Here is an 18,361-nt window from a genome sequence, read left to right on the forward strand (position 1 = left end):
TCCTATGGCTGTCGCCCCCAAAGGCCAACCCTCCCCAGCAGATGCCGTGGGGTGGGGGTGGGGCCGGCGTAGGGGTGCGGGGACAGGGGTGAGACCAAGACGGCGATGGAGGTGGGGGAACTGGGTGGGGGTCAGGGCTGTGGACGGAGGTAAGGACCACGGATGGGTAAAAGTTGAGCAGTGAAGAGTTGGGGACCCCGTGTGGGGGAGGGGACGGGGCGGTGACCAGCGGGGGAGGCCGCTGGCGCACCTGGACTGGCGCAGGTGCAGCCCCTGCGCGGGCGGGTGCTGGTCTCCAGGGCGACCAGGCGGTGGCGGCCCTCGCCTGCCACTCACTTCGCTTCGGGGGGGGGGGGGGGGGGGGGGGCCCTGGAGGAGACCTGCTCCAGGCATGAGGCCCGCGCTGCTGCCCGTGGTTCTGCTGGCGCTGCAGGTGTGGCCGGCGCCCGCCCGGGACCCCGCCGTGTTCTGTGGAGGTGAGTGCGTGCGGGGGCAGCGCGGGACAGCCGCTGGGCAGGCCCCTTCCTCCCCCACGGACCCCCACCCCCGGGGCACATGAAGGCGCAGCCCTCTGGGGTCAGACTCAGCCCCCGCGGCCCAGGCCCCGTGTTCAGAGGCTGCAGCAGCCGCGTGGAGGCTCCCGCATGAGCCCCTCGCCACCCTGCCTGTGGGCTCTGGGGCTCACCTCACCTCTCTGAGCCTCGTTTTCCCGGCTTAGCATTGGGGGTCAGGCTGGCATATCCGCCCGTGGGCACTTTGGTGACATCTATCATGGGGCAACTGGCTACTGGGTATCAGCTCGGATTGCCTTGAACAAACGCACCGCCAGGCTTTCTGGCTGAAAATCTGCCTTTTGGACCATAGAACCCACAGGCGTCTCCAGGTCAGAGGACAAAAGGCAGGAGGGCTGTTCCTTCAGTCTTACCCGGGTAATGGAGTGAGGGGACTGAATATAGATGGCCCGTTGTGGTACAGACGGGTACACATCAGGAAGAGGCTCCAATGCTGGGACAGAAGCGTCCAGAAGCTTCTGCCGGCTCTGCACTCACAGCCGAGTCTAGCTCTGTGGTTTGCTTCTGCACGGCTGTCCCCATCACGGGCCCTGGGGTCTCTGGGCTGAGGGCAGGCCAGTTGTGCGTGTCCAACCTCTGCCAGGTACAGGCCGCTGCTGTGGCCTGTGTGGCTTCCCCACCCGGCTCTGGGACAGTGGGGGTGAAGGGGGCTGAGGGGTGGTGTCCCGCAGGCGCATTGTGTGGGTCCAAGGGGCTGGGACAGGGTGGGGAGAGCAAGGCGGCTCGGGGGCTGTGTGAGCCAAGGTGGGGAGAGCACGTAGGGCTGGGAGCCCAGCGGTGAGAGCTGGAGGGGGTGGCATGGAGGACATGTTAAATAGATATAGATTAGGGGCTCTCAATTTTTTTTTTACATACTGATGAGTTTGAACAGCAGGGTGCAGGGCTTGGCACGCCAGGTAGGTGCAAATGCAGAAGCTCCCAGAAATGGGCTGGGAGGAGAAAAGTGGTCTGCACTCCCTGCCCGTAGTTGTAGGTGCAGGAGAGGGGGCTGAACAGGGAAACTGAGGCACCAAGGAGGGGGTGACAGTGGCCCTCGCACAGCACTGTTTCACCAGTCTAGCTCCACCGGTGAAATCTTGTCTCACACACTCGTCTCCATTTTGTCTCTCTCGTTCTGTATCGCTCTGTTCAAATCTCTTTCCATGTTTCCTTCTACTTGAAGCAGACTCACTTGGGGACACCTGGGAGGGGATGTCCCCTTCCACTGGGTTAAATCCATGTGTGACTGGAGACGAACAGCCTGCACACTGCCGGCAGATGCATTGAGGCTGCTCTGCGTTCTGATTCGCCCTGACGAAGAGCTAGAGCTCAGGAACGTTGACCCATGGGGTGGGGGCTGCAATGGGGCAAAGCTGCCCGCCACGTCTTACGAGTAATGTGAGCAATAAAATGCATGAAATCAGCATCCTTTGCCACTTTACCACGAATCCTTGTCCTTTTCGCTGAGAGGCTGGGTGCAGAGCGGCCTGGACTCGGTTCCTCTCCTGGAATTCTGGGACGGGTGACGGTTCCTCTGACAGCCTTTGTGCAGTGTGGCTGCTCTTGGTGGCCTGTGGGAGAGGCTGAGGACTGTTACCTGGGATCATGCCTAACTTTGGATCCAGCGTTTAGAGTGCACGTGACACACGTTTAATTCTACAGCGTGAGTCGTGTGTGTGTCTTTAAATACTGGAAGCTTACTTTTTGGCTGTGGCGCCCACCCCTTGAATGTCCATGCCGCTGTTGATGAGCTTGGATAGCCTGCCCCGAAACCTCTGGCTACCCAGGTGACAGGGCTGCTAGCTGCTGTTGTCCGGCCTCTCAGGACAAAAAGCGGACCACATCCAGCCGGCGCCATGAGGGTGAGGGCACAGTGGTGTCTCTCTGGGGTGGCCTGGGGCCGCGCTGACCCTAAGAGGATGGTGCTGTCACTCCTTACACAAGGGTCTGCCTTCCTGAGGCTCTTGGTACCACGCGCCCCATCCTTTCTCCGTCACCAGCAGGGCTCATCCCTGCTCAGAGTAGCAACACTGGAATCCTTCTTGCCTTCTTCCCCGTGAGGTCAGCCCCTTTCTTCCCTGCTGGACCCAGGGAGGGACGGAGGCAGCAGAAGATGGTTCACCTGTCTCCACCCGTGTCCGTGGATAAGGTCCCTCACCCCGGTGAGAAAGCACCCGCTCGGCTCTTCCTGGCACCAGGAAATCTGTTTTGCATTAGATGATTGCACCTACCTAGTCGGCCGAGGCGATCGATCCCAGCCAGGTGGGTCCTTGGCCTTACTCATCACTATACAACGGCAGCTCCAGCATCCCTCTCCAACCCAGCCCTTTTCCTTGAGTTTGGGGTCCTGTGTACAAGTGCCCGTGTCCCTTTATGTGTCACCCCTGCACCGGGCGTGCAGTAGGGGCTCCGAAGATGGCGTGAGCATTGTAACGCAGAGAAGAGAATGTGGACGGAGGTTCCCCTGGTCGCTAGGAAGTGGCCTCTGTGGGGAGGAAGCCACAGGCCACGGAGGACCCAGGAGCAGGTGTGCACAGGGGCCTTGCCCGAGTCCTGCCCACAGTGCTCCTGCCCCGGGGGACCAGCCTCTTACTTTCCTGGCCCCACTCTCCCGCCTCAGAATCCAAGCTGGCTGAGAACCGCTCCCTGGCTGAGAGCCCTTTCTGGCCGTCACTTCGTAACAGACCCCCTCTTAGAAAGCTCACAGATGTGTGGCTTCTGGACTCAGCCTGAGCGTTCCCGAAGCCCATCCATACTGGTGGGTGTGTTAGCTGCTATGGGGGGCCCTGCCCTCGGAAAGCACAGCCCCACAAACCCCCAGGTTTATGTCAGCGCGTGTTGCCAGGGCTCACCTCAGGCTCCTGTTGCAGCATTTCCTTCTGCCCCTACTCCCACCGTCCATTCTTTCGGGCTGACTCACCGGGGGAAGAGATAAAGGTGGGCTAAGTGTTAAGAACCCTACTGGGTGCGCCCGCTGCAAACACAGGAAACACTGCATTTGTCCAGCTGCGTGAGCAGCGAGTGCAAACAGGTCTCAGAACCTGCCCCAGGAGGCCCTCAGAACGTGGTCGCCTTCCCTCTTCTCCTGGGCCGCAGGTTTCTATCTTCCCTGTCACCCCCTCTCGACCCTCACCCTGTGCATCTCCACAGCTGTTCGCAGACCTTCACGCGTGCGTGTCAGCCGTCAGCGTGATGGCCTGCACATGCTATTGATTTAATGACAACCGTCACTGCTAGGAATTGACCTAATGTTTTCATTACACTAAAAATGCTTTAACAAGTTCATTCAGAATTCGGCGACGGTGAGGATCTGCTCAGTTTTGATCACGTCCCCAGAAGGAGGGTGACTTGTAGGGACCTTCTGGGATAAGAGCTGCCCCACGACACAGACACACACAGCCTCTGGCTGTGTTGTCACCTTCCCTCCAGAAACCAGAGACGCCCCTTCTCTGTCAGGCCTTTCTGCTTAGAAACACGCAGTCTGGCTGCTGTGACAGAGGCTCCCTCAGTGTCACCGTGCCCCGTCCTCAGGACCCAGCCTCTTTCGCTCCCTCCCCCAGCAAGGGGACCTTGAAAGCCTCGCCTCCTCCTGTCCTGCTCCGTCTGCACGTAGCTCGTGGCTCGGTATTTTCTACCTGGTCCCCCGCCCCCTTCCTTCTGGGCTTTCCCTGCGCGTTCAGAGTATCAGGGTGGTGATGGGAGCCTGGCCCCCCAAGCGCTCAGGGATACAGTCTTCACCTCCGCCTGCCCTTCACGTGCTGGTGGCACCCTGGCCTGGGCCCCCTAGCTCTCGTAGGTGCTGGTCTGGCTGCCGCTGGGCCTCAAAGAGCCATGACGCCTGCCTGTCCGGCCTCAGTGCCCTTCCTCTCCCAACCTCAGGTCCCTGGCCCGGACTGGTACACAGGGCCAGCCTTTGGCTCTGAGCCGTCCCAAGCTGGCAGTCAGCTGGTCACCTCGCTCCTCCCACAATGGGACCGGCTGCATCATGTACGAGGGCCAGTGCGAAATGCAAATGCAGGGTCCCTGGTCACAAATTGGTAAGAATCTCAAGACGGTGCCAGCAGGGCAGTCATGACACCGGCACCACCCTGAGGCTCCCACCGGCAGAGGCCAAAGAGCTTGGAGGGGCCTGGCCAGCACCCAGACCTGAGGACACACATGACAGCAGGACTTCCGCTCACAGCTTACTGGGCAGGACGAGTCACGTGCCTGGGGAGTGATGAGCCGAACGATGAGCTGAGCGGCACGTGTGACCAACACGCCTGTAAAGCACGAGCCCAGATGCCCAGGTGGTAAATGACATCATGTGCCGTCACCGTAGACCCTCCTCCACTTCTAGGGCATGAAATCATCCTGGGTCTTCCTGCATACCTCCTTCCCCATGTGGTCACAGAAGCCACTGGGTCTGAAAACAAACAAAACAGGCAAACCGGCATCAACCATCCACCCCCAGCCTCTAAGTTCTAAATTCTTAGTTGATTTGAACATACATTGCAAAAGAGTTTTTCCAAATGTGGCCAGTGAGACGTCCGCGAGATTTGGGGGCCGTGGTGAGAGCGTCGCCTCCCTTTCCCACGCCTCCTCCCCCACCACTCTCCACGTCTCCACCCTGATACTCTGAACGCGCAGGGAAAGCCCAGAAAGAAGGGGGCGGGGGACCAGGTAGAAAATACCGAGCCACGAGCCACGAGCCACGTGCAGACGAGGAGCAGGACAGGAGGAGGAGAGGCTTTCAAGGGCCCCTTGCTGGGGGAGGGAGCGAAAGAGGCTGGGTCCTGAGGACGGGGCACTCCACGTCTCACACGGGGAGAGTTCTAGACCCAACAATCCCAATGACCTGGAATCACATCAGGGTCATTTTAACCCACAGGGACCCACTGAAACAGCTCTGTCCTATGCCTCGTGAAAACAGGTCAGTGACAAACAGCCCGCTTGATGCTTCTTCTAGACTTTTCCTAATATTATCAAGTCTTACAGAAGAGAAATGTAATACTCAAAATACAGACTGAAAGCTTTCAGAATAATGGCACGAGAAGTACCGGAACAGAAGGGACCCTAAGTGAGGCCTAACCGGCATGTTGGTGGGTTGGGTTTTGGCTTACCTGAAGGCCGACCGAGACGCTTTTTTGGTTAGTACCAGACACCAGCAACTGTGGATTTGTCCCCGTTTCTCCTGGAGGGAACAGCACTTGCTGAGCAGAATTATCTCCGCCTTAGTGACTAAAGGCCATTGTTATCTTGAACACCAAAGATGACCAAGTGAGCCTGGAGATAAATAGGATTATAGTGAATCTAGAATGTTCCCTGGAAAACAAACGCTCCCACCAAATCCTCCTGTTGCCTCTTCTTCCCGAAAGGAAAATGCTGAGTAACTGGGATTTGCCTGTTTAACTTAAAAATACGACTTACACGCCTGTGCCTTTCCTCCATCCATCTCTCATCCCTGCCTCCCCACCCAGAGCACCTGCGAGTTGTTAAAATGAGTTCTTCTCACTGTGATTCTGATTTCAGACCTGGAAAATGTAATTTGGGTTAAAACTCAATGGGGAGTCGCTCAGGCGGGTGGGTTGCCGTGGTGATGGCTTGAGGGGGGGGTGTATGGTCGGAGGTATTTGGGTATTTGCAGAGCCTTGGGGCTGGGCTTTGTCTTAGCACCAGCTGGTGAGCCTCCTCCTTCCAGCACCCCCTGCCCCCCACCTGCTGCCTCTCTGAATCGCTGCCCAGTGCTGAGATTAGACTGAGGAAGGGCATTTCCTGGGGTGTCAGGGCTGGCACATCCTTGCTAACAGAACCCTCATCTTGTTCAGCGATACAGCGGCCACGTGCTTCTTAGCCCCAGAGAGTGAGTGTCAATTGGTCTAAGCTAAACATAGTAATTTATTTCCCTGCCGGTGGGTGACTGGGTCAATCAGGCCATGGGACCGTTCCGGCCCATGAGAGTAGGAGGAAGTCTGCCGGGGGCATTGGGACTGTGTTCCCTACAAATGCAAGTGGACAAGGGAGTCCTCGTCTAGGACTCTAGATGTAGGAGTCTGAGGACCTGAAGCTTAGAACATACCGCGGCTCCCAACTGGGCGGGAAAGCCCAGGGCGTTACGAAGACCAGAGCTAGGATGTCACGAGGTCCTGAGTTAACCAACGCTGGAGTTGCCAACCTGTGGAGTCTGACATATGGAAATGAACTTTTCCCCTTATTGCCGAAATGTGTTTCCCCAAATTCATGTGTTGAGGTCCTGAGAATGTAATCGTATTTGGAGATAAGGTCTTTAAAGAGATACATAAATTAAAATGTGGTCTTTAAGGACCCAAACCCTAATGAGGATTAGGGTTGTAATCAATAACCAATATAACCAATAACTCCCAATTCAATATGACTGATTTCCTTATGAGAGGAACAGATTTAAACGCAGACATGTGCAGGCACAGAGGACGCAGGGAGAGGACAGAGACACAAGCCAAGGACAGAGTCCTCAGAATGAAACCAGCCCTGCCAACACCGTGGTGATGGACTTCCCGCCACGGACAATCAAGCTTCGTCGTGTAAGCTGCACCATCTGTGCTACTCTGTGACAGCAGCCCTAGGAAACCCATGCATCCCTGAAGCCAATACAGGCTTAGGAAGCAAGTGACATCATGCCTCACTCAAAATGGCTTCAACAGCGAGGAGAAAATGGGTGAAATCACCCAAGTCAGGAAGAGAGCCGCCTGTGGTGGTCCCGGCACTGTCAGCAGACACTCAGGCTCCTCCACCTTCCCGCCCGCTCAGCTCGCTGGCTTGAGCCGCAGGCTGCTTCCTCCCGGTGCCAGGGTGGCTGCCACATTTCCAGCTGCCTCCTGCAGGCAGCGCTGTGCACAGGCAGTGTGCCAGGAGCCCTTGGAATGTCTCTGTTTTGTGAAAGGGAGGCAAACCCTCTCGTCATGTCTCAGTGGCCAGAACTACAATGCATGCTCATCCCAAAGTGACAATTGGCAACATGCGTGGAATGGCTGCGGTCAGATTGACCTGGGGAGGAGCCAGTTTTCAGACACAAATGCCTGCTGATAACTGAAGATCAGTGGCGCTTCATTAACACAGAAGGACAAAAGTGGACCAGAAGTGGTGGTTGGGATGCAGGGTCTGCCCACCTGCATATCAGTCACCAGTCGTACTGATCAGCTCCCAGACAGCTCTTGAATTCACTGACTTCTCTGCATCTGCTCTTCCCTCACTAGAATCCAAGCCACAGTCATGTCCTGCTGGGACTGGTGCAGTGGCTATCAGCAGGCTCAGCTGCACGCACCTGGTCCCTTCTAGTCTCTTCTCTTAACCGTAGCCTCCATGATCTTTGAAAAACGCAAATTTCATCAACTCTCACCTTACTCAAAATACTGCAGTGGTTCCACATGGCTTAGAATAATCACACACTTCCTTGGCTCTCCCCGCAAAGCTCTGCCTGGTCTGGCTCCGGCCACCCTCCGCAGCCTCACATGCCACGCCCCCTACATGCTCCCTCAGGCACACGGGCTCTAGTGTCGATTGACCCTCCCATGTTACACTTTCCCACACTGGTGTTTTCGCATATGCTGTTCCCTCTCCCGAGGACGCTGTTCCCTGTTCTTTACCAGGGAGATGCCTGCTTATCCTTCAGGTCTTACCATCCCTTTCTTAGGAAACCCCCTGCCCCCCGTCTTCCCTGACAAGGTGCAGCGCACCTGTGTACAGCCACCTGTACCTGGCAACCGGCCCACACTCAGAGGCCTAAACATGCACTGATCAGGCCTCTCACGGGTCGGCTGGTCGCACCTGCGCTCACTCCTGCAGCTGTCGTGCAGGGGTCCACCGGGGCTGGGTGATCTGAGACGACTTCCTCCCATGCCTGGGGCTTGGATGCTGGTTCTTGCCTTGTCCCCATTCCCACGTGACTGCTTGTCATTCAGCAGTCCCGTCTGGGCTCCCGATGTGGTGGCCAGAGCATTCCAAGAGGGCGCCGGCGAAAGCCGCGAGGCTCCTGAGGTTTGGCCCCTCGCATTTGCACAACGCTGCTCCCCTCCCCACACTTTGCTGGTCACGGCGGCCGCGGGCCGGCCCTGCTCTGAGGACGTGGGAAATGATGAAATACTGCGGTCTCAGTTTCTACTCCCGGTTGTCACATGGGTTCTCCTGACGTCATGACGCTGATCTCCTTTGCGCCGATGGCCATCCCTCGGCCCGCACAGCCGTCAGTGTGGGGTAGGACGTGACTGCCTGCGGTCCATCACGTCCCCAGCACCGGGTGCAGGGCGCGGCACCAGGGCTGGAACATGGGCTGAATGAGTGAACGAATGAAACACAATTATGAACCAGGGTAACTCAGAAAGGCAGCTGTCCTGCGAACGAGGATAACTTGGGAAGCTAAATTAGCCCTCTCTTAAACATTTGACACAACCTGACATGCTCAGACAGAAGAGTTAAAGAAATGATGGTGCATCTACTTGATGGGATGTTACGCGACAATTTTACAATAGTCACAATTATGCTGCAAGTTGAGAATATACGTAGGCTATAAAACGGAGTAGGAAAATGAGAGAATGCATGGTTTTATAATAGTACCTTTCCATCACCCCGATACATCTTTCTGCTCTCATTGCTGCCATCAGCTTGCCTCACCTCCTGGGGAGGGTTGTCTGGGTCCCACCTGGCAGTGGTGGCCCAGTCCCCTTGTGTGAATGCTTGTGCCGTGGTGGGTTCAGGCTTCCTGTGTGACGTCACTGACGGCAGCCCTGGGAAGGGACACACACAACCTGCCCTGTCGGCTCCAGCACCTGAGCCCCCAGGGACCATGGCGTCCACTACCATCCCCCCCATTTCCAAATCTCACCCCAAGAAAGAGAGAGAGAGAAAGGGAAGGAGGGAGGAGGCAGACAGACGGGAGAGGTTGGCGGGCCCAGCTGGGAGGAGGGCTCGCCCTCTGGCAGGCAACGTGACCTGCCAACCCCCCCCTGAGGATCCACTCCTGCCGCCTGCTCTAATAAACTCGAAACTCCAGTGACTGAAGTGAAGGTTTCAGATTAACATTTAAATTAATGCTGGACTAGAAATCTGGAGGCCCAGGTCGCTGATGTGAGCCTGTTAGCTTGTTCTGTGACCTGGGGCAGAAATTTTAAATGATCTTTTCTGATCGAGCCACCGCCCTCCGTGGGGAGGTCAGGGCCGCAGACCTGGAGGACCTCACCCCCACCTCTGTCCTAAAAGCCGCCTTCCCTGTGGGTGGGGCCACACGTGGACCAGTGAGTGTGGCCCCTCCCCCCCCGGGGACTGAGACTCCAGGCAGCTGGTGCCGGAGGAGAGAAAAGCAAGCCCCCACCACCTCCACCCTGACCACCGAGGGCGCTTGGCGACATTGATGTCACTGCTATCCACTCAGCCATTCTAGGGGGAGCCTCTTCAAGGAGTGAGGTGTCAACCTGTAACCCAAGAGCCTGGGGGCCAGGCATCCCAGAGCCTGCCTGGCAGCCCTGCGGGTCCCAGAGAGCTGAGAGCACCCCAGATTCACCGGGTCGAAACACGGGGCTGCAGACACAGAGGTACTCAGGACCCAGGATCCCAGGTGGGTCACCAGGTCAAGCTGGGGATCCCAGGAACCTGGGCTGTTCCAGCGGAGGTGGAGAAGGGACCGCCTGACGGACACGTGGCTGCGTGTACGTGCTAGGTACCATCTAGACTTGGTCCTCACCCTGCAATGAGGATAGAACTTGACATACAGCAGCCGGGATGAAGCCCAGTCGGCCAGGATCTGCAGCCAGGGACAATGAACACAGGGCCACATGCTGTCCCACGGCCCCATGTCCTCCGAGAGCTGGCATGCCCAGCCAGAGCACAGAGCCACCCGGACCCCTGGTGGTGGCCCTGGCATCCCGTCCCTGCTCTCTGGGACCCTTTAAATGGCCTGCCCTTCCCTCTCAGGCCGGGACTGCTCGGGGGCCAGAGCAGCCACCTCTCCTCACACTGACCACGTCCTGCTCTGTGTCCAAAAGACCAGTTCCCACCATCTTCCCTCCCGCGGGAGCAAGGATGTCGGGAACCTCTAGAAAAATCACGTCTCCTCCTCCCCTGCTCCTGTCCAGCCCTCAGCATGTGGTGGTCACCTCACTTTTCTCCCAAGACTGTCTACCACCTGTGAGGTCTGGCAGGTGTGCCCCTGGCGAAAGCCCTCCCTGCCGAGAGCAGACATGTTTCCTGCCTCCGCCCTGGGTCAGACGGCTCCATCATCTGGAGCCTAGTGAACAGGAGAGGAAAGCTGAGCAGTCACGTGGAGGGTGGGAAATCGCTGCCCAGGTGTCAGGAGGTCGGCCCCACCGTCCCCAGGGCCCCAGGCCCTGCATCCTTCCCCATCTCACCATGCCCTGGTCCTTCGGCCAGAGCCGAAACCAAGGAAGTGTGTTCTCCAAGTGTGTGGGTGCAAGTTCCTTTCCTGGGGGTGAAGGGGCACCAGCAGGAGGTGGCGTGTGGCCCTGCACAGGACAGACAGCGCCACGTGGGGAGCCGGGGGGCCTTGGACGCCTCCAGCAGTGGGGCCACAACCCTTCCTGCTGGCGGTGGCCTTGGGGGGCCAGGCTGCTCTTCTGGGAGGTCCAGGGACCTGGAAGCACTGGGTGCCACTTGTTGGACTTACAGGTAATCACGGTGACCGACTACAGCTCACACGAATGGAGGGTCACCTGGCCAGTGAGGGACGCAATCAGGGCATTACCGGGGCTTGTGTGGCCCCAGGTCTGAGTCCCAGTCTCCGCACTGACATGCGGCTTGGGCCGCGAGCCTCTGTGGACTGTGGACACACTCACAGGCCTGCACTGAGTACGCTCGGGAGTGACCCCTGCGGAAAGCTGTACCTGGAGCGTAATGCGCGGTCTGCAGCGCTGCTGTCTCCATGGTTTGGGGGGCCTGTGTTGTCATCAACTCAGCCTGAGCCAGCAGCCACCACGTTCTGAAGTATAATCAGGAAATGCACAAATGTCAGGGTCAGCAGAGCCAGAATCCAAATTCTGGGCCTCTAAACGCTGTGCTGTTTGACCAAAGTCCCCTGAAATAGTGTGCTTGAGCAAGATGGACCACGTCCAGGCCTCGTGCCGCACGTGAGGGCGCCTGACTCGGGGACGCCTCACCTTATGAGGCTGGTCCCCACTGTCCGGCATCCAGTCAGAGCAAAGGCGGCAAGTCCCAAGTCAGTTCCCTGTGAGGCGCACGAGACATCATTCCACTCATGTCTCTGAGAATTAGCTGGGCAGCCTGCCCGGGAAGAAGGGGTGAAATCGGACATAGAGCCCACAAAGGTGAGCTTTTAAATCCCTGATTTTTAAACTCCAGCCCAAGTGTGTCTCTGGGAGCAGGGCCCGGTTTTAAACAAACCTTTTCCATAGTGTGGGGGCTTCTTGGGTGTCATTAATGCGACCCGATGGGTGTCAGGATCTGTGAGAGACACAGAGCACAGGTGTCTTTATTCTTTAAAAAAAAACAAAAAACAGTTTTTACGTGAAAAACTAAAACGCCTGTGGTTTTAAAAAACACAAAGAGTGCAAAAGGGTTCACAAAGAAGACTAGTCCCAGTCTGGCTGTCGGAAGCCCTCGCCGGTGCAGAAGCAGTGGGAGGGTGAGAGTCCGTCCTGGGGCCTGGGAACGTGCTGACACTGCCGCTAGAGGAGGCTCAGAGGGGGCCTTGCTCTGCCTTCTGGAGGTAACAGACGCTTTGTGCCTTGTTTAGCATGCAGGGCCCTGATGGCTGAGGTGGAGTACGACGTCACCAAGGCCCGGCAGAAGATCAAGGTGGGCGCCTCCCGAATAAATCCTGATGGGACGCAGGAGAGGAAAAAGGTAGCGGAAAAGAAATTATGTGCCAGTGTATAATTGCGGATGTGGGCAATTACCAACCATTTATCCAAACAGCAGTTGGTCTTAATCTTCTAACCTTTCCCTTGTTCAGGGTATCAGCTCTAAATTGCTTCTGAGTCCTAAGGGACCCAAAGTAATCTTTACGCTTGAAATTGAAGTATCTCTCCCAGCACCTAAATTTTGTGTCTTGTCATGTCGGAAGACGTTTCGGCACTATTGTTCATCAGGATAAAAACAGCGCTTCCATGGTTTTTGGGCAAGACCAGCAGGGCACCCAAAGTGGCTGCAGGGGCTGCCCAGGGTCACTCAAAGGCTGAGCACCCACCCCTAGGCTGCCCCCCAAGATCCACAGAGATTTCTAGTGGGGCCAGGACGCAAGACCCATCTGCAGGACAGACTCGGGCACTTGCGTGAGAGGCAGGAGAACGTTCTCCCTCCATGGAGACAACTTAGAGAAGGGGCTGCCCCTGAGCTTACGATGCTGGGGCGGGAAATGGGGGTCTGAGAAGCTAGGAGGGAGGACGGGGTGGGACACTGTGAATTCGGGCTCCCGTCTCCTGCCCACCTGGTTCTCAGGTAGGGAGTACTCAGAACAGGTAAGCCAAGGTTGATGTCATCCTAAGCGAAATATAATTGGAAAAGTTGTCCCCAATAACGTCTGCCTCACTCAGAGCCATGCGGAGATTGGGTGTGGATTTCTTGCTGTTGGTCCCAGCGCAGTGCACCCTGTTTTAGAGCAAATGATTGAGGTGGGCTGTCTCCTTTTCCACCTCTTTCTGGAATCATGTGTCCCTTCAGGATGATGGGCGGGAGGGTCGGACGCCCCTTCCGGAAGGCCGAGTGTGATGCTCTCATTTGCCTTAGTTAGGAGGACCCCCGGAAGGACCTCGGGACGTTTTCCCCCAAGTCCGAAGACGGTGGAGGCCCAGGAGTCTTTCTTGGGCTCATTGCCTCCTGAAGTTACACACAGGACAGACTGTTACAGTTGGTCCATTTGGAAACTTTTGCAGGGAGGGTGGTGACAACTCTGCCAGGTGTGCACTCCGTGACAGACTCGTCCCCTGTGTCCAGGTGTCCCCAGGTCTGCATGGTCACAGGCCCCCCAAGGAAGACGCAGCCCCGGGCACTCAGGGTCAGGAGGGGCCTGGCAGGAAGTGTATGCAGGCCAACACAGCTTCGGAAGTAAATAGAGTGCTGATACCACAAGGGGTTAAAATGTGGGTTTTTCTGACCCACTCGTAGTACACCTGACCAGGAGGAAGGAAGAGTCTTTCTCTAGAGGGTAAAAGGGCAAAAGAGAGGAGCTGCAGGGTCATGGCTGAGGGACGTGGCAGGGACGGACGAGATGCGATCCGTGAGGAAGGACCAGGAGGAAGCTGGCGGTTCTTTATTGAGAACCTGATCTATGACAGGGGGCTTTTAAATGACTTCCAGTCCTGACAGCGACCTGCAAAGTACATGCAATCCCTATTTTCTGATGAGAACATGCAGAGCTGGTTGAGTGGCATCTGGTAAATGGAGGCCTTCAGGGGCTGGGATGGTGCGTGGCTGGGCCCTCTGTCCTTCATGTGGCTTTGCGGTCTGGCTGGCGGTCAGTTCTTCTGCCTCTGGCCAACTCACAGCAGAGTGACCCCAACGGCTCTGTGCTTTAAAGAATCCGCGATCCTCCCCAGGAAACTGCTGGAACGTCTGGCTTCCACCCACTCAGAAAACTCTCCCCTGCCGTGACTCAAACCCTGTGGCATTGTTTTCTTGGGCCAGCAGGCTGCTCGGCCAAACTGGAAATGCAGGGGGCTCACAGCACGAAGGCAGGGCCTTCAACGGCCCGTCTTGGATGGGGGCCAGGCCGTTGTGCCCGTGGTGCTGGTCTAGAGGCATTTCTGTCCTTCTGCTGTGAGTGCCGGGATGCGTGTGCTCGGCGTGACTTGGGAGACAAAAGAAGCACGTGGTTTGGGCCGGCTGCCCTGGTCGGCAAAGGCCTCAGATGCCAGGGGCGTTTCCTGGGTCCCAGGGACACGGCTGCCCCGCGCGGTGACGTGACACATCTTCCTGCCCTTTTTTGCTTTTTCTTCTCCTTGTTTGTTCTCTGTTCCCCCAAGTCTGGCAGGAAGCACTGAGCTGACGGAGGCGCCGTCCTCTGCCCGGGCAGGGCCATTCCCTCTGCGTCAGCATGGCACCGGGGCCGGTCCAGGGGGCCGCAGTGCACACAGGGGACGTGTGACCAGCCGCTCTAGGCCAGGCCTTACTTGGTGAGAAGATTTAAGGGTGTTTCAATCACATGACATGGCACAGCGCTGGGTCTTTCCCAGCACTGCTTGTCCCGGCTGCACACACCGCAGATGCTGCATTTGCCTTGGCGAGTCGGGGGCGGGCAGTCCTGCCACTTGTTTCTGAGGGGGGGACCTTGTCCCCACCCTTTCCTTGGTGCTGCACGCCCCACCGCCCTGTCTGCTCCCACACAGCCCACATCTCCCCCCACGAGCTGCGTGTCCTCCATCTTAGCCTCCTTTCCCAGAGAACGTTCCTGACCAGAGAGTACAAACCTCCTCCAGCACCAGCTTCTCTGACCTCCATCCTGCAGGAGAAGGCACTCGCCGCAGCTCCCAGCGCCCACACACCTGGGCCGGGGCTGAACAGCTTCTGAGACCTGCTGGGCTGTTGAGTTGTTCACCCCAGGCTGGAGTCCCTCCTGTCACAGAGCAGACAGAGAGAGCCTCTGAGAGAGGGTCACCAGAGTGTGGTACGGGAAGGTGGGAGCTGCCAGTGTGGGAAGGCCTGGATGGGGCCCAAAGGGGGGCCCACAGGCGATCAGGGGACTCTTTATGGCCCTGGGGTGGAGAAAGGCACGTTTCACCTGCTATGCTAACAGTTTGCCACCAGATGCATACGGCCCAGGTGTGGAGGGCTCAGTGCTGTTCCCGGCGAGACCAGCAGGGGGCGCTTTCCCCCCAGGGCTCTGTCCTCACCGGGGGCCTCAACAAGGGGTTAACCCAGCTCCCCCGCCCCAAACCACAGGGATTAAAAATTCATGCCGTCCCCAGAGGATGTGGGGTGGAGGGGTGAGAAAAATTAAAAGGGAAAGAGATTATTTTTAATCCTCTTGGTGGATGTTGAAACAATGAAGGGAGAGTAAAGCCGCTGAAGGTCTGTCCCATTAGATTGAAGCATAAAGGACAGACAGACCGCCAGCAGTAGCAGGGAATCCCAAACTGCAGATTTTCTCCTCTAAACAGGAAAATGGCCTAATCCCATAGAGATTGCTTCTGCTGTAAAAGGTGCTCAGACTTTCATAATGCCTGACTCTCTGGGCTGGGTCCCCTGGGCTCCTGGGCTCCTCAGACAGTGGGCTACAGGGCTGGGAGCCCCGATATGTTTTGAGCAGATTCCAGGGGGGTCGTAGGTCAGACTAGGGGACACTCACGTGTCTGATGATGGCTCTACTTAGGGTTTTCACATTTTTACTTCATTAAAAAATTTAAACTACCGAAGTATCCCATGGCAATTTTAACTAGAAATACACAGAGAAAAAGTTTGTAATCCACTTTTTCCGCATCTCACTCCCTTCCCATCTCCTCCGATAAAGGGAGGTCCCTGGTTATGACCTGTCTGGGCCTTGTCCCTTCTGCCACATGGACAGCTTTGGGTGTCCCCTCCTGGTTTAAGGAGGTTTACTAAGAGTTTTCTGACTTCTCTTCCAACAGTTTGTGCTTTTGTGATTAAGCATTGACTCTATGTGGGAGGTGGTTTTGGGGTGTGGTGTGAGGTACGGTCCAGCTGTCTTTCCCTCCAGGTTAAAACGAGTCCTGTGCGCTGGCACCATTGATCAAACATACCATACTCCACCTCTTCATTGAATTACAAGGACACTTTGTCGGCTTTTTACAGAAATGACTCCGACAGAAACTGAAATGCAAAGCTCTCACGCATTCTGAACATCAGAAGTATTTTTGTACCTTTTTCAGAGCATTTCTTCAATTCTTTGAGATTTTATTCTAGTTATTTGTATACAGCCACCCCCACCAACCCACAGCTTCACTTTCTGTGGTTTCAGTTACCCATGGACAATGGCAGTCGGAAAGTATTAAATGGAAAATTCCAGAAATAAACAATTCATAAGCTCTGAGTGAACGAAATCTCTCACCATCCCATTCAATCCTGCTCATCATCTCTTCGTCCAGCATCTCCACGCTGTGGATGGTACCTTCCTGTTAGTAGCTTTGTAGCTGTCTCGGTTATCAGATCAATTATGGGGGGGGAGGGAGAGAGGGAGGGAGAGAGAGAGAGAGAGAGAGAGAGAGAGAGAGGGAGGGAGAGAGAGAGAGAGGGGACGTTCGCATAACTTGCTTTACAGGATCCTGTTGTACTTGCTCCATGTTATTATCAGTTATTGTTGTTAATCTCTCACTGTGCCTAACTTATAGAGTTTATCATAGGATGTATGTCTAGGAAAACGCATAGTGTATGTAGGGTTCGGTTCAGTACTATCTATCCGTGGCTTCAGACGTCCACTGGGGGTCTTGGCATGCATCCCCCCGGATAAGGGGGGACCACTGAACTGACTACCTCTCTATCCTGATTCCATCTTTTATCTTGTACCCCGCTCCCGACACCACATAGCACAATGATTCGCTCATACTGCACTCTGTTTCCTGTGAAATGAAATAATAAAAAAGCAAACGTTTGCTTGATAGGCGTGTCACTTCCTCTCCACTGGTTCTGTGAGGTGTTTGGGGCCGATTTCCACTGTTTTGTGAACACCCTCAGAAAGGGACAGAAAGCCTAGAAAGAAAGAGGACTGGTCAGCTGTTAGCCTCCTGGGTGCGTAATCTGACAATGTTGTGATGGCTGCGGGCCCGGCCTGTACTGAGTAGGCCTAGCAGCGTAGGAAAGGGTCTGTGGGGTCAGACTGGGGTTCGAGATGAGCCGGGGCCGTGTGGCTTGGTGCTCTGCTCGGTCAAACAGCGGCTGATTGCAGCCGTGTCCCGTCCGCAGAGGTGAGCCTGAGATGGGTCCCTGCACCGCCAGCTCCACCTTCTCCCCTCGGCTCCCACACACACTCTGCTGTCACCGGTGCTGGCCGGGACGGACTCCAAAATCGATGACATGTACACACGAACACAGGCGCGCTGTTCTCATTAATCAAACATTCTGGTGATGAGAGAGCACAGCGACTTCAGCACTGGGGCATATAGAAAGATTAAATGCTATACTACCCTCCGGGAGAAGAAATAAAACAGATGATTCAAAACCCCTGAACAGATAAAAATAACAATTATCAGAGGGCGTACAGTGATGGGACAGAATTAAAGATTACAGCAGCACAGAATTCGGGTTAATTAACCACAGGCTACAGCTGCCTGTGCTTCCTTTCATCAATACAAACAAAACTTAATGATAGATGGGGCCACATACCACTGGCCTGCTAGCTGCTCCCTAACTCACCTACGTGTCCCCTGGGCCCTGAGGAGGACGGTCACCGAGACCCTGGAGGACATGCGTCTATGCCCCTGCCAGGCAGCTCACAGCGCCCACCTTCACACTTCCCCCTCTGGCCCACAGAGGTGCTGGAGCTCTGGACTCCATCCATCCCTTAGGTATCAGGTCTGCATTTCCGAAGCCAGACTTGCTGTCCCCTAGGCCTGCCGTGACCGCACCCTGGGGGGCTAACCCAGAAACTGATTCTCACAGCTCAGGAGGCCACAAGTCCAAACCCAAGGTGTTGACAAGGTTGGTTCTCTGTCAGAAAATCGACTCCCTGCCTCTTAGCTTCTTGTGGTGGCTGGCAGTTCTTGGCTTGGAGGCATAGGTCCCCAACTTTTGCATCCATTGGCACATGGCCTCCCCTCCGACTGTGTCTCATTTCCAGTTCCTATAAGTCATTTGGATTAGAACCCATCCAAACGGAATATGACTCAATTAATTACAAAGCCCAGGCACTGGGGGTTTGGAGGTGAGCATATCTTTTG

At 56.1% G+C, this 18,361-nt stretch overlaps 1 protein-coding gene and 1 long non-coding RNA gene across 2 annotated transcripts in view; one reads left to right on the forward strand and one right to left on the reverse strand.

Moving 5' to 3' along the window:
• The first annotated feature begins 2,663 nt into the window (after nt 1-2,663).
• The window catches only part of CNPY1 (canopy FGF signaling regulator 1), a 38,890-nt gene continuing 23,192 nt past the window's right edge, over nt 2,664-18,361 (forward strand). Inside the window, exons 1-3 of the mRNA XM_033099168.1 lie at nt 2,664-3,378; nt 11,927-11,933; nt 12,268-12,377. Coding sequence (XP_032955059.1) covers nt 2,998-3,378; nt 11,927-11,933; nt 12,268-12,377 — 498 coding nt within the window. The 5' untranslated portion in view covers nt 2,664-2,997. The remainder of the gene's footprint in view (nt 3,379-11,926; nt 11,934-12,267; nt 12,378-18,361) is intronic.
• Nucleotides 3,688-6,039, reverse strand: LOC117018251 (uncharacterized). Its single transcript, XR_004422198.1, has 3 exons — nt 5,961-6,039; nt 5,654-5,816; nt 3,688-4,956 (listed from the first exon to the last, which is right to left on the reverse strand). It is a non-coding gene; the product is annotated as an uncharacterized LOC117018251 (long non-coding RNA).

The sequence above is a fragment of the Rhinolophus ferrumequinum genome, chromosome 26 (assembly GCF_004115265.2).
Source record: "Rhinolophus ferrumequinum isolate MPI-CBG mRhiFer1 chromosome 26, mRhiFer1_v1.p, whole genome shotgun sequence".
Lineage (NCBI taxonomy): Eukaryota > Metazoa > Chordata > Mammalia > Chiroptera > Rhinolophidae > Rhinolophus > Rhinolophus ferrumequinum.